General features: G+C 39.3%; 1 protein-coding gene across 2 annotated transcripts in view; it reads left to right on the forward strand.

Moving 5' to 3' along the window:
- CPED1 (cadherin like and PC-esterase domain containing 1) overlaps nt 1-15975 on the forward strand; it is a 148458-nt gene that overhangs the window by 34056 nt on the left and 98427 nt on the right. For both annotated transcript variants that reach the window (XM_017818173.1, XM_017818174.1), the window contains exons 5-7: nt 536-611; nt 13129-13285; nt 14781-14949. In XM_017818173.1, the coding sequence (XP_017673662.1) occupies nt 536-611; nt 13129-13285; nt 14781-14949 (402 nt within the window). The remainder of the gene's footprint in view (nt 1-535; nt 612-13128; nt 13286-14780; nt 14950-15975) is intronic.

Consider the following 15975-nt stretch of genomic DNA (forward strand, 5'->3'; position numbering starts at 1 on the left):
TCTGCAGCAGAGCGGGGACTTAAACCAGATGGCCCAGACCTTCAGATAGCTTTAAATATTGAGTAATATTACTCTCTGCTGGTATGTCCATACTACAGTGCAACACAGTTCTTTGTTGCAGAGCCTGGAAGTGGTTCAGCTACATTTGCTTTCCACTGACCCCAAGTACAGTCATTCAAGAGGCATGAGGTATTTCCATGCAGGGAGGGAAAGCAGTTGGTAACTGCAGAGAATAGAGAACCTGCAGAGACTGAAAAGGGAACAGGGAACAGGTGAAAACTCAGCAGCCAGGAGGAGAGATGTAGGTCTAAAATTTTGTTTTGTGATGGCCATGGAGGAAGACTCCACACTTTTAACTTCATTATCCCACATTGCAGGGATGGCAGTGTTGTAATTTCCTTTTGACACTGGCAGGAGTTTTGCACATGAAGTGTCTCTGATAAATTAAACACAGACCCATTGAAGGCTTTTTCCCCTGAAGGAAAAAGAATGCTTTTGTGAATGAAATCATTAAAGTTTCTCTTCTTACATACAGGTAAACCTACTTCCAGAAATCCAGCATTTCCTTTGCAGAAAAGAGGGATTATGCCAGATAACAAAAGCCTTTTCAGGTAATCTAATTTCTTCAAATTCAATATGTGATGATGGTCGGGCTTACAATTCTGTTTTATTTTTAGTCATGAATGCATAGAGGGAAAAAATTAAACAAGAATGGTAATCCATTTCAGACACCACTTAAATATAGAGTACAGTTATGCAGTGTCTTTTCAGGTAAAGATACTGCATTGTTTGGCTATTGCATATTGCAGAAATAATTTGGCTATAAGTGTCTTATTTTTGGACTGTTTTGTGTCACTGTAGTGTATTGGTGTTTACTCTTCAAAGCCCTGGGTTCAGTGTAATATGTTTGTTCAGCTTTACAAAAATGTTGTGGCATGGAGAAGGAGTAGGAGTCAGAGTTTGGTTCCCATCCAGACATAATTTACTGATATAAAGCCTTTGTGTATTAAGATCATCAACCAGAAAAGTTTAAAGGTTATGGGCAAGTTGCCAGAGAATTCTAATTTATCATTGGTAAAATTCAGTTTTGAATAGAAACTGGAAAAAGCTATTGTGCACTTTCTTGGGGTTATTTACACTACAGAGGGACACACTATGTTCTCAGTTACACTACTCGATATCCATCATCGATGCTATTTTGAATTTATGATCTACCTTCACAATATAAACTTTATTAGTAAGAAATTTTGTCTTTTTCTTGATTTGTTCTGTAATCCAATAACAACTAACTCCATGTTTATTCCATTAGTATTTAACCTTGTTTGCAATTATATGTCTGATTTTTAATTTTTTTCCCCCCCTCCCCTCTCTCCCTTCCCCTCTCTCTCTCACCTTTTTTATGCTAAAATCTAACACACAGGAAAGGATTCTTTACATCTCATTTAACCATTTACAAGTTAGGTATCTTCTGCAGCAGTATTCTAGTCTTTCATTTAAGTCAATGGAGAGAGAGACACACCTACAAATACTATTTCTTTTTATCCTAAAATATGTGTTTAAAATAGGTGTGTTGAATTACCCTCTGCAGGTACTTACTATCCAGTTACCTCTCATCACTGACTGTAAATGGGGCCTAGACAAGTAGCTTAGATTAAATGTTTCACATTTGAATGCTTGATTAAATTTGAGGTTAGATGGTTCCTAACCTAAGTATACCGTATTTTTCCCTTTTAATTTTTGTGCTGTTTCATTTAAAGATGGATCAATATTTAAAAGCTGTGAAGTGTTTCCCTTAAAAGAACTGTACATTGAAGGTCAGTTTAAATTGGACCTTTAGATTTTCCTTGGGCAGTACATTGTCAAAACTGATCATAAGGAACATGCAGTGTAATAAACATCTATCCAGATCCTATGAGAGTGTTTTTTCATGAAGTTATATTACACCAGGTAAGTGACATTCTGTTTTGTCTGAGTTTTAGCATGTCTTCAGTGGTGCCTAGTGCCTTGGTTCCCTGGAAGCGAATTAGAAAGTATTCTGATATAGTACCAGTTTCAGAAAAAATTAAGCAGATTTCTAAAAAAGTCAAGGTCTTCAGAAATTGGTATGTCCTGCTTATGTTGTAAGAGATTACCTTTAAAAAATTTTACTTTGCCCTGCTACTTGGAGAAAGGTCAATTGCAGTGGTTTTATTCTTTTGCTACCACAAGCACCAGAGGCACTAACCACACAGAACTTTCACCTTCAAATATGCACATTTCCACTGCTGTCCATAAACTGTGGTAAAACCACGTTGTGTATGCCACTTCTGATAAGCTGTTTGTTGTTTTCTCCTGTATTGGGTTTTTATGGTAAGCTTTTGGTAGTGGGGAGTCACAGGGATGGCTTCTGTGAGAAGCTGCCAGAAGCTTCCCTCAGGTCCAGCAGAGCCAATTCTAGCCTGCTCCGAGATGGAGCTGCTGTGGCTAAGGCTGAGCCCATCAAGAATGGTGGAAGCACCTGTGGGATGATGTATATAAGAAGGAGAAAAAAACAACAGTACAACAGCAGCTGGAGAGAGGAGTGAGAATATGTGAGAGGAATAACCCTGCAGACACCCAGGTCAGTGGAGAAAGAGGGGGAGGACGTGCTCCAGGTGCCAGAGCAGAGGTTCCCCTGCAGCCTGTGGTGCAGACCATAGTGAGTCAGCTGTTAAGGTCCATGGTGGAACAGATATCCATCTGCAGCCCTTGGGTCACCCCACATCAGGGGAGGTGAATGCTCGAAGAAATCTGTGACCCTGTGGGAAGCACATGCTGGAGCAGGCTCCTGGCAGGACCTGTGGAGAGAGGAGCCCATGCTCAAGCAGTCAGTTCCTTAGTGCACCCCACGGGAGGAACCCATGTTGGAGCAGTTCATGAAGAACTGCAGTACAGGGGAAGGACTCACCTTGGAGCAGTTCATGGAGGATTGTCTCCTGTGGGAAGGAACTCCATGTTGGAGCAGAGGAAGAGGAGTCCTCCCCCTGAGAAGGAAGGGTCAGCAGAGGCAGTATGTGATGAACTGACCACAGCCTCCATTCCCCTCTCTCTGCAGGGAGGAGGTAGAGTATCAGGAGTGAAATTGAATCTGGGAAGAAGGGAGGGATGTGGGGAAGGTGTTTTAAGAGATGGTTTTGTTTCTCATTATCCTACTCTGATTTGTCTGGTAATAAATTTTAGTTGAGTCTGTTTTGCCCATGTTGGTAATTAATGACTGATCTCTCCCTATCTTTATCCTGACCCATGAGCATCTCATTACAATTTCTCTCACCTTTCTAGCTGAGTGATAGAGAGGCTTTGGTAGGCACCTGGCATCTAGACAGGGTCAACCCACCACATTTTCTCTTCAGGGAAGTACCATTTGTAAGTATCTTATTACTTACTTATATTTTTATAATATAAAATTATAAAAATTTTATATTATAAAATTCTCTTTTCTCCTGGCAAAGAGAAAAGGCCTTGTGACTGATGCAGAAAACCCATTGAAATCAAGGTAACGTGTGTGCTTGACAGCAGGGGTCTGAATCTTGCCCACCCAGCAATGGAGGATTATTCTAGCAGTCTGCTGAAGGACTATGGTATAGAAAAAGATCACCTGTCACCTTTCAGTTACCAGTAAAAATGGTTTTGAACCTAAATTAGCTGAAGTGTTTTAAAGTAAAAATAAAATCCATCTCTTAAATCTAGGTGTCTCCACATCAGCATGTGGTATAGGGGCTGAGGTAGCGGATTCAACACAAGATTCTTATGCCACTTGAGATGCCACAGAGAATTCAGCACGCCCAGTAGGGTGGGCAGATTTGGCACAGGACCCATCTGCTTTTGTCCAGCAGCTACAGGTTCAGAGGGGTATCCTGTGGTGTCCTAGACAGCAATAGATGTATGTCTGTAGGTACCTGAATTTAACACTGAGTATTTAGAGTGAGCAAGCCAAAAAGAGCATTTATTTCAGCATAATTTAGGGTTAGCTGAATTGCTCCACACTGACTGTATAGACTACACTGATGTCTTAGACTCTGGTAAGCGGGGTCATCTTTGTGTGGGCCGGATCTCAAAGTGTTTCAACTCAGAAATTAATCCCATTTAGTATCACTGGATATGTGAAATGTAATTTTATATGAGTGAAATTCATCCATAGAAGGTGAAATTAGAATCAGAAGGGTAAATAACTTGATTTCAGGTTAAATGGACAAAAAGGCATTAGTTAAAGCAAACTTCTAGAGGCAAGATTTCAGATGCTCCCCTTCCATTCACCTGATAAAGCCAGTTCTTTCTACTTCCTTTTGCTTGTATTCTCCAATAGATCTTTCTTTCCAACAACTGTTAAGTTGTCATTTAATAGGATGTTTGATGCTTAATTTTAAAGTTTTTCACAGAAATAATGGTTTTCATCAGTATTTCCTCACAGAACAGTTTGTTTCCTTTCAAATCAGTCATGTACTTTCACTCTTGTGTGTTTGAGTCAACAGGGCTTCTCTGCAATTCCTGTTGAAGAGGATCAGTGGGTTTGTTATTACTGTGTTTGTCATTTAGTTAACCTCCAAGGAGCCAAGCAATTTCCTGTAAAAGTGAAAACACAAAGAATTATGCCATCTTATTAAAGACATAGTAAGCTGTAGAAAGAAATATCAGGCAGAAAGGCTGACAGGATGGGACTACTGGATTTACTATGTGCTGTGACAGTGTTGATATGGATAATCAGTGCTAAAGGTTTTTTTTAAAAAATGTTATTCTATTTCTTGTTGCACAACTCTTAAACTGATAGGTTTTGTATTTAAGAGAGCACGCCCATTCTCATACCCCTGTTTTATAAGAAAGAAAATGGTTTTGTAGAAAGTACTATGCCAGTGCTTGTTTCTTTGCTTTGTCTCTAATGGAAAATATTTTTGTCAGTCTCACACTTCATATTCCTTCTGTCTCTATGGGGGGAAAAATTATGCACATACCAGTGATGACTGCTTTCTAGGAGAGAAGCAAGGAGGTTAAGGAAGGATAAGAATAGTAACAAATCCTAAATTTCAACACTGATAAGTGCTTGCTCCTCAGTATGAGAAGATTGGTTTCACTTCTGCTTTTACAGGGCATTTGGCCCAGTTTTTAATCAAGCGCCTGATCTCTGCTCACTATATGGGACTTGGGCCATGAGGAGGTTCTGGTATGGCTAATGGATGATGAAGGAAGGCTCCTGGCATTTATTGTTCAGGTCAGCAAAAGCTGCAGCAGTTGCAGTGATCTGGAAATTAAATCTTCCTGCAAACAACCCAAACCTAGAAGCTTTCTGAGGTTGGAAAACAACTGTCAGAGAGATTTCAGGTGTTCATACTTGGTATCACACCACAGGTGCATTAAAAACTGCACTTGGCTGCCTCCTGGAACTACGCTCAGATGAGAGATGAAGAGGACTAAGGTCCACAGTGTGAGCAGAGTTCCTCAGATTCAGTTTAAGGCACAGGAAAGGCACCCTGATGCATGTACAACAAATAGTCTCTTTAACAGGTTTTGCCTGGGAAAATAGTAGAATTGCTTATAGCAATTCTGATTTTCCTGTTCCCTAAGGATTTCAAACTAGTCTGTCTTCCCATATAAGCATTTGTCTTGCTTCATCACTTCCAGGGCCCAGCCTGTGCCATGCATAGTTGTTTTCTCTACTCACACAGATCACTGATCCTTTTTTTGAGAAATACTTTTGCTATACAGCTTCTGTGTTTCTTTTTATTAGTGTCACTAGTGCAGAGACTTTACAAGTGTTTACCAGCCTTATGTGCTTTTCTGATCACCTGCTGGACTGGCCAACAGCATTAATCACACAGAAGGTCTTGGGATGGGCGTAGTCCTAATGAAATTGTGTAGGAGGGAGAGCCAAGATAGTCCAGCTCTGTGACTGTGCTCTCACTATGTGATATGTTTATGGTCTGGTGCTAACCCCATGCCAGCTTTCCTCTCCTCCTGCCTAGCAAATCTCTCTTGCCTGTCCCCAGTGTCCCTGGGTTACTGTGGATTCAGCAGGAAGGGTTACAAGCTGATAGTAGGAAGCAAGACCCAGTGGAGCCACCTATGGACAAGAGAAGCTATAGATTAAATTTGTTTTCTGTTGTAATAATTCAACATCTCTGTGACTGGAACATGATTTTTTAATTTTGGTTATAATTTCTTTTGCCAGTTGGTCCCTGTAAATGTTTGCACACCAGCTCTGATCAGGTTTGTGCCTACTACCTTTCTGCTACTGAAGCTGCTAAGAGTCTCAAGAATGGCCAATAAAACCAATATCTGATTCTTTTCAGTTAATTTGATTATAAACTATGTGGGCTTCTTTGGTTTTACAACAGTGACAGATCTCAGCTAGGACAAGAACGTACTTCTGTAAGAACAATAAATATGAGTAGTCTGAAAAGAAGTAAAGCAGCCAAATTAATTTAATTACTTGGCCTACACTATTCTATATTCTACCCTGTTACTAGTACAGAATTGTGGCTCTAATCATGTAATCATGTAATCAGCCAGCATTTTCACTGACTTGGTTTTTCCAGAGTTTTATAGCTTATCTGTATAATTAAGTTCTAGTATGAAAGATGCACACAGAAGAAGCAGCCCTTCTGGAAAATGTTGGAAAAAAACCCCCAAACCTCTAATGCTTACCTGTGAGGATGCTTTAGGAATGAAAAAGCAAACACTGTATTCAATAAATACTGTAAACACTGTTTTTAATTCACCTGTCAAAACAGAGATAAAATAAACATGTAAATGATTGATCTAGACTGAAGCTGTATTTCCTGATGTTTTTAAAGAGGAAAATAAACAACATCATACAAATGATCCTCATTTTATCTTTTTAACTCTGAAACTTCACGGGTGTTTTTGGCATGAATTTCAGTGCATTTCAACCCACAGTTTAAATTAATTTCCCTCTATATCTGCTTTACTATAAAATTGTTTGACTTTTAATACTAAATGTATTTAGGATAGTTTAAATTTTCAGAAATCACAAGTAGTTTGACATTTCTTCATTCTAAATATCCAGGGTGGGTTGCTTTCAGATTAATTGTATTACAGAGGGTGGGATTACTGTGTTTTTTGAATATGAAAACCTTTTAAGGATAGATGGATCAATAGTCAGTAGTGGGTGGGATATTGAACTTGCAGCAATGTGCACATCACAAATGGAGCTTGAAACACATGTCAAGACCATGCCAGGAGTTTTAAATATCAAACAAGAAACAACATTCCAGTGAAATCCATGGAAGTTTTTCCAGGACTTCACTGGGGCTAGGATTGCCCTAATCTTCCTAATTTCCTTCAAATACTCATTATCTACTTTGAGTTTCACAGTTTCTAAGTGCACAGGTTATAAAACTGAGTGTTAAAGTTTTTCTCTCTTTCTTTAGCGTCCTCATAATGTATAATCAATAGGAGAGTCTTTTGTTTCAGTCTTTTCATCCAATAGGTCAAATGGGTAACAGGAAGCAATTAAATAAGACAGGTTTGCTTTCTGTGACAAGTCTCAAGGCACATAGTAGTGGTGGTTCAACTGAAATCATCCATCCTCTAAAATCAACATTGAAAAATGAAAAAAAAATACACTTTCAATGTTCATTACTTTCATAGTTATGCAGCTTAGAGAAAGTTGCTATACCTGACTGAGCCAGAGGTACTGGATACTAGGCTTTATTTTGATCAAAATCTCTTAGTCCTGGAGTGCTCAAAAGTCTGCTTAAGAATCTATGAAAGCTTTTTAAGCATCTCCTGATGTGGAGCAATCTTTGCAGCTGTTAAACACACCTTTCCAACCGACAAGGGCTGGAAAATTGTCCAGCTGAAATACCAGAAGAAGACCAGGTTGTAGCAATGCAGCTTGCCTGGTCTGTATCACAAATAAACTCTTTGTTTTCCAGCAGCCCACATCAGTCAGGAAGTTGGATGATCCTAGAACACGATGCAATGTGGAGTTCTTCTAATTCACTGAGGTGCCCTGTCAGAAAGCAAACCTGCAAGGCTGACAGAGAGGACATCAGTATTTCCTGAATATTGTGTGATAGAAACTGATGATAAAGGGTATGAGGTGACTATAATTCTCTTTTTTTCATATGTGAGAGAATTCAGGCTCCTGATAGAAACAGACTACCACTATGAAAATTTAGGAAGAAGTTCACAAGGTGCCTATGCAGATGGAAGGACTCCTGTATACTTTCAGGATCGATGTACTTCCATGTTCTAAAGTAATGTCTTTCTTGCTTGAAAAGCATCAGATGAACACCCTACAAGTACAAATGCACTGAGCTTTCACCTTATGAAAGAAATTAACAATGTGCTGGGCCCAGAAAAAAGCACAGCACTTCAGTTCCATTGCATCCCTTCTCTAACTTCATGCTTCTTTAAACAACCAGGAGCTCCCAAGGTGACTGAATCGCTCTTGAAATGTTTGTAACAGATCTGACAGTTGATGGGCACTTTAGAAACAAAATGATCTTTTTTTCACAGAAAATAGTCTTGATTTTTCCTTGCTTCATGTTTGAAGTGTATAAAATATAGTCTGTTTGATCTTGAACAAAGTAAAAAACCGAAACTAACAAAACTATATCATAACCCTCCTTGTAACACCAAAGGATACTATAAAAGGAAAGATAAAGAAGAGGACACATTCTCATTCATCTTATTTCCTTTTCTTTAACTGAGTGTTACCCACTTAGTTCAACCAGTAGGGTATTCTCCTGCTGAATTCCTCACCTTTACAGATTGCCAGATGTTCATGTTAACCTAAGTGTTCCATTTACCACCAGTTCAGGTGGCTGCAGCTTTGCTCTGCTCCAGGAAGTCTTAATTTGTCCAAAAATACTTCTAAGTCTTGGTAAACCTTTTGCTTAGCCACACGTTGTACTCGTAAATCAGCTATTCTTTATTGTGTATGTCTTAAATCTTCACTTCTGAGCCAAAGACAAGAAAATACCTTAGGAGCTGGAGACTGAAAGAGAGAACAAGGAGTCATAGCTGTGTAAAACACTTGAAAGGCCTCATTAGATGTCAACGAGGCTGCTGCATTAGGTAAAAATTGTCACTGTTAACTGATATGTTTGACTGTTGTACTTCAAGAGATTGCAGTTGACAGGACAGTATCTACTGTCAGTTCATATGATAAAGAGGTGCTTAATTTTTTTTATCTGGATGTGTTGACTTGCTTTGTTGGATCTTACACCTCCTTTCCAGATGTGCCCTGCAACTGTTCTTAGGTCTGTCTTTTACCTGTTGTTGTGGTTAGAGGGCTGATGTGTGAATTCGGTTGAGAACCTGTAGTGGCTTCTTTACCCATCAACATGGCCTCATGATAAACACCCTAGGCAGAGGTAGTGTTGTTTGTCGTGTTTTCGATGGTATCATTCCAGAGATGTCAGCATCAGAAACCTTTTTCAAGCCAGAATTTCAAGAAAGGGAAGCTTTCCGGTTTTTCTAAAGTGAAAGCACATATCCAGCCTTAGGCCCTTTGCTTTATGCAGGATCATCACAAATGGCAGCAGCAAAAAGTACTTGTGGCAAAACCTGCAGCTGCTCCTCAGGAAAAACAGCAGTTTCTGTAGCATTTCAATTACTGCATAGCCACTTTAAAAGGAAAAACGTTCTTTTGTAGTTTACTTTTTTTCCTTTCGATCTTTAGAGTCTGCTACAGAAACTACTGGTCTTAAGATCTGGATTTTTGAAAGCAGGGATGTTATCTGGACATGAATGTAATCTGGATGCTGGAACTCTTTCTAACTTGGTTTTCCAAGCTGCCTGAAAAATATCAACTGCTTAGCCTGCCTCACCTCTTCCATTATAAAATGTTGATGTTGTTTACATACTTCAAAAGGACTGGTTAATTAACAACAGCTTGTAGAGTGATTTCAAGATGGAAAAACATGGCAATTACTGCAAACAGTAAAGGCACTGCAGGCTAATTTTCATTGATGATAATGTTGATTAACAAATACACAGCTCTAATAAACACTGTTACTGCTTTTGAGTGCAGGAGCAGGTGAAGAGTTGCCATGAGAACTGATGTAGCTGAGTGCTCAGTTCAGCCCTACTGATGTCTCTTTATTATTATGAAAATTGTATTCATTGATTACTAGGAGTAGATTTACCAAATTGAGGGACTGTCACTCCCTCTTAACTCTGCCTGATGATGTACATGCTCTGTGTCATCTCAAAGATGCAAGCACCTTCTGACAGTCTCACTACTTCTTACAGCCACCTTGCAATGGACTCTCTCCCAGGTGGATGCCAACACAAAACCAGTAGAGCGGCGTAAGGCACCGTGCAAACAGAATGCCTTATAACATGAGGAATAATTTATGACAATTCTCCCTTTCTTAGTTCTCAATGCTCATCACTAGCACCCTGAATTTTTTTAACTTTCTCTTCTTTAACAGATGGCAGGTTTCCCTTTATTTTAACATTGAGACATTTTGCAATGACTTAGGGCAATACTAAGGATCTTCTACCCAGTAGTTTGAGAATTCAAGGACATTTCTCTTTCTCATCTGTCCCTACCCATTTGTTTTACTTTGTTTTGTTATATCAAATTAATTAATGTTATATCAAATTAATTAGTCTTTTGTATTTCCCTGAAACAACTAAAACTCTCATTTAGGAGGGGTAAATATAGGTATAAATCTCATCTCATTATTTTCAGACTCTGTCTTGTGAGTTAATATGATACTGCTTACTTGTTGCCTTAGCAACACAATTAAAAACATATTTTTAAAGGAAAAGACACTTTGCTTTCTCTTGAGTAATGAGCTGAACAGCCCTTTTCTGCCATGTTCTTATTTTCAGTGAAATGTTTACTTTCTTTTAAATAAGAAAATTATGTTTTGTGTATTTCCCTCTCTCAACATAATGGTCATTTCACCTAAAGTAATTGCTGAAAAATGTGCACCTTTGACATAATTTGGCTTTCAGATGATCAGACAAGAAGAGCTGTGATTGTACTCCTTTGCATGATTCTGTTAACGTAGACATGGAGATATGGCCTGATGTTATAGGGAGCTTTGTCTGGAAACATAGTTCTGCCTCCATTCAGCCATGTGCCAGATCAGTATCTTGCTGTTTGAAGATCGAGGCTACTAGAGTTGAACTCCACAGTCTTACAGTGCTGTTCTGTTCCTGGTGGATGTGCTACACTACCAAGATACAGAGGTAGGGGGCTTGGCTCCATAACTCCATAAATAGTTGCAACAGCAGAAGGCTGTGTCTTGCCTTTTTACCCATGTGAGCATAAATTAGAAAAAGATCTCTGAAGTAATTTGTGCACTGTGGAGGACCTTTATGTGTTTTAATAATTCTGGTTTTATCTGAACACCAAAGCTGTGTGATCAAACTTTACACTCTGGGAATTATTTGCAGCTGCAAGTAAGTAGGTTAGTTTTCTTGCACGGTCAGTAAAAAAGCCACTCTCTTTCAGAGAGCCCCTCAAAACCAGTATTTCTCTTAGTGCTCCAAGGACTGGTCTCTCTTTCTTTCTGTCTCACTCTTTCTCTCACTCTCTCTCCACTGCTTAAATACAAAGCCTAAGAATACTACCATGCTAATAGATATCTAAAGTGATGCATAGGAGTAGTTGCATGGGGCCATTACAAACTGCCATGGTGAAATGGCATTGTCTGTCTACAGGGTGGAAATTGTCCTTGTGTCTTTACAAGGCAAGCATGGAAAAAACAGCACTTGATTTCACAGACCTGGTCCCTGTGCATGTTCAGAAGCAAGTGTGCTAAATAAATTACTTAATGGGATTTTACTGGCTTACTCCTGTTACCACTGTGCAGCCAAGTAGGCGGAGTAGTCTGTTTTCGTTGCTGTACCGTCAAAAACCAGGTAGTCACTTATAAAGTCCAAATCAGCTATAATGCATAACACAACAGAGAGATGCCAGTGTGAATAACATTTGAGTATGACGTGCTCTATTAAAAAACTGCGTGGTTTTGATTATTAAAGCCTTTTATTCTGCTAAATGGTGCAATGCATGTAAGGCAGAAGACCAGCTTAATTTTAGATCCCAGTTGAGATTGAAAGGCTGAACTGAGCTGATCCAATGAACAGCCAATGATTATAGACAATCACAATGTGATTTTACCAGGATCTCTATAAAAATGAAAAGTTTTTTTCCTTAAATGGCTGCTCACAGCTCATCACCAGAAACACAACTTCAGTTTTACTTTTCATGTCATGTACCAGAGTTGAGAGTGCATGCTTTAAAAGAGAAGTTCTACAAATAAATTCATAACATTAGCATGACGCAGTATGTCATTAAAAAGAAAGGTATTAAGGTTTGGGAGTAGTGTGAACAGTTTGACTTTTCCCTGACTATTACTTAAGAACTTGAAATGTGAGGTGTATTAGAGTTAATGAAAACCACCCTACATGAAATAATGATACAACATAAGGGCTTTGTGTCTTTTTAAAGGCACAGTAAAGGCAGAAAATACATGCCACCCATTGACTGATCTCACATCACAATATTTTGATTACTACTGATGGTCATATGCCTCAGTAATCTGGAAGACTGTGGTACATCAGTCCTGCACCCCCTGTATTCGATGGCAGAACTAAGCCTCCCATAGGTTTCAGTAACTACAAATTGTAGCCTTAAATAGTGAACATAGAAACAAAGATATGTGGTTATTTACTGAGCTGTCTATATTATTACAGTATATTACAGTGACAAAGTCCCTTGGTTCTTAGTCAAATAAATTTTTTATCCTCATTAATTGTAATTGTGCTCTGTGAGAAACTAAGTTTTGGAATTCTATATTTAGAAATAAAGGATTTCTGTATTGAAGAAGGGAGAAGGGGGCGCTTTTTGTATGGAACATTACTGCACTCACCTGTAAAGTGGGAGTTGCAGCTAAGCCTCTGAGTGTGCAGCTTGCAGCTGGAAGGGGGTGCTTGGTGGGTGAGAAACTCCCTGATAGCAGATCAAAAAAGGTTTATCATGTCAGCATTTGTTATTTTGCATTGTTGGCTGATGCTGATAGCTCCTCCCTATCTATTATGTGTTATACATTTTAACCTTAGTAGCAGGAGTTGAACGCTGCTTTCAATGCACTGCTGACTTCCTTTCTCATCCTCTTGGTACTTTTTCAGACCTGCAACTCCCAGTAGTCACCCCAGAGTGTTCTGGCCAGCCTGGACCATCAAGGGCCAGCACCACAAGCAATGTGTCCCAGGGCAGCAAAAGCACTGACAAGACACGTACCTCTCATCTGCAGCACCAGTGGAAGCAGCACATGAGTGCAGAGATGTAAGCTCGTGATACCCCATCCTCAGGAACTGCCAGTGCTTCATCATGCAGTTAGTTGGGAGTCAGGGATGCAGAATGTAGCAAAAGAGGAGACCATAGCAGATGGAGCATTTGGATGTATTGCATCTCATACTTGCATAATGTTTGTTTCTGTACTAGCCAAGTTTGCACATGTTTTGAGTGTAAACATTTAAGTCTTTATGTTGAGGGCATTGAAGAACCTAGAAAGATAAATACAGACCCAGAGACACCCCTGAATGTTAAGGTCTCATGGTGGCTGAGCTGTTTCCTGCTCCCATCCTCACCTTGCCCCTACCACAGACACACATATGTGGTCCTTTGCAAAGAGATCCTCCCTCAAGTGAAGAATGAAGAAGTACTTGATAACTTGTCTGTTATCAAGTGCTGTTTCCTATATTACAGTATTTCACAAATTTTATGCTCTGAGGACCTACTATTCTGCAGAGGGAAGAAGTAGTTCTCCTTCAGATAGATGTTGTTAGACTTCCTTAACAGATAGCAAAACTGAGGTCTGGAAAGGCCACGTATTGCCAAAAGTTGCACAGAAATGGGAGGAGAGCCCCTTGTCTTTCACAAGTAATCAGCCTTAGGAGCCATAATTTGTATAGTCATCTTCCCATTGCATTTGCTATGAGGTAAATTGATACTCAGAGATTTTAACAGACAGATTAATAACCGCATTTGTGAATATGCCCAAGTACAGCTCATATTTACCCAAGCAATGAGCTTTTAAATAACTGATTTTTTTCCTTGAGTTTGGTTTTTTTCTGTCCTGTTTCTATGGCTCATTCCTTTTGTGTGTAGTATGGGAGCTGTAGGCCAGTTTTTAGAGAGCTGTGTCACTTCTCAGACAAAGTTAGCTTCCATAATTCTTAGGTTAACTGAGGTATTATGAGTTATTTATAGGTATCCTAGTCTTTCCTAATATTTGGAATTATTGTATATGGTTTTCATTAGGGAAAGTATGCAGCACCACATGTTTCTGTCCTTTTATTACATTGAGGAAAGTGCTAACAATATTACAGTTTTTCCCCAGAGTTTGGTGGAGTTTCTGTATTTGGTATTAATCAGTGTTAAATCTGGGTACCTTGACTATGCACTTCTGTTATTTAAGGCTTTTGGATTTCTTTAATGTTTAAATTAATCTTAATTTGATATTTCACTCTGAATGTCCTGGGTTTGCAACAAGTATAATATTCCAAAAATGCATTTACCCATATGTACTCTCAAAATTTACTCCCTCCTAATACAGTTGCTTTATATGTTTGGAAATTAAGATTTAAAAATGCTGAAAGCAATGAAATTACTTCATGTAAGCTTTGTTCCAGGCCACTTGATTTAATCTACTGTGTTTCTTATCTTCAGGGAAAAAAGATTAATTTCTATTTTCCAACAATTTCACTATTTCACTATTTTCTTAGAACTCATTTGCAAAAGCACTGTATTAATGCTATGTATTTTTATTACTTTCCAGGAATCAAGTATCGGCTTCATCAGAGCACAAGGACATCCTTAAAGCTCAAGACCTTTCTGTCATCATCAAAGCATATGTGCTTGTGACATCCTTAACACCTCTGCGGGCATTCATTCATTCAACCACCAGTGTCTGGCATCCACCCAAGAAGAAGCATTTTACCATAAAGGTCAAACATTTTGTTTTCTACTTTTTCCATCTTTCAGGCAAAGTACACAGACAGAAAAACAGAGAATATCTTTCTTCTCTTTTACCTCCTGTTTGTTAGCAGTCCACAGCCTACAATGAATGTTCTCGTAAAGTACTGTTTTCATTTCTCAGAACAAATTGGGTTTGCTTCATGAAGCAGGGCAGCATTGCCCTGTGCACTGGGGGCATTTGCACGCCTCAGAGCCCATTTTTATTGGTGACATTTGACAGCAGTTGCAAGGTTGTTTTCTCTAAAGCACAGCAGTGTGGGTGCTGCCACACAGTAACAGCTTTTTTCTGGGATATTGACAGTGTTGTGAAACAGGAAAGTAAATATTTAAAATAGTTTGTTTAGATTCCTTTTTTAGGTGCAGTAAAACAGACTAGAGGAAGGTCAGGGCACTTCTAAATAAGGAGAAGGAAGTATACCATGGAGAGGGTGGGATTCGAAAGGTGCAGATGCAGCAATATTGGGGCCCTGCCGTGATCCCCTTGCCATGCATTTTCCAGCCTCAGTGTCCCTGGGGCTCTAGGCTCTTTCACTCTCTCAACCCTAACCCTAAACCCCCTCATGGTCTCGATTTTATGAAGAAGGGTGTGCCTTAAGTGGATTAATTCTCTCCAAGTGCCTGGAGAGACCCCTCTCTCTACACATTTCGTTTGCTCAGCAGACCTATGAACTGGCAAATATGCCTTCGCATTTCTTTAAGGAACTATGCTTCCAACACATCAGCTCTTTGTAAAGAAGCTACAGTTGTGCAGCTTCTTCTTTCCTTTTGATGATTTAAGATCACAAAGCAGCAGTTATTTCTTGAGGTCACATAGATCAGCTCCTGCAGCAGCCGTCAGTGGATGGGTGCGCTTTGGCCATTTAGTGTTCTTGGAGTAGGACCAGATCTTGGCTTTGGATCAGTCCGAGTGTTGTGGTGTTACTGTCTGGACTCTTAATGATGTTAGCCATTTGGTATGTTCTACAATTTTAGCTCTCTCAAAGTGAAGTGCCTAG

The sequence above is a fragment of the Lepidothrix coronata genome, unplaced genomic scaffold, assembly GCF_001604755.1.
Source record: "Lepidothrix coronata isolate B3197 unplaced genomic scaffold, Lepidothrix_coronata-1.0 Scaffold66, whole genome shotgun sequence".
NCBI classification, from domain to species: domain Eukaryota; kingdom Metazoa; phylum Chordata; class Aves; order Passeriformes; family Pipridae; genus Lepidothrix; species Lepidothrix coronata.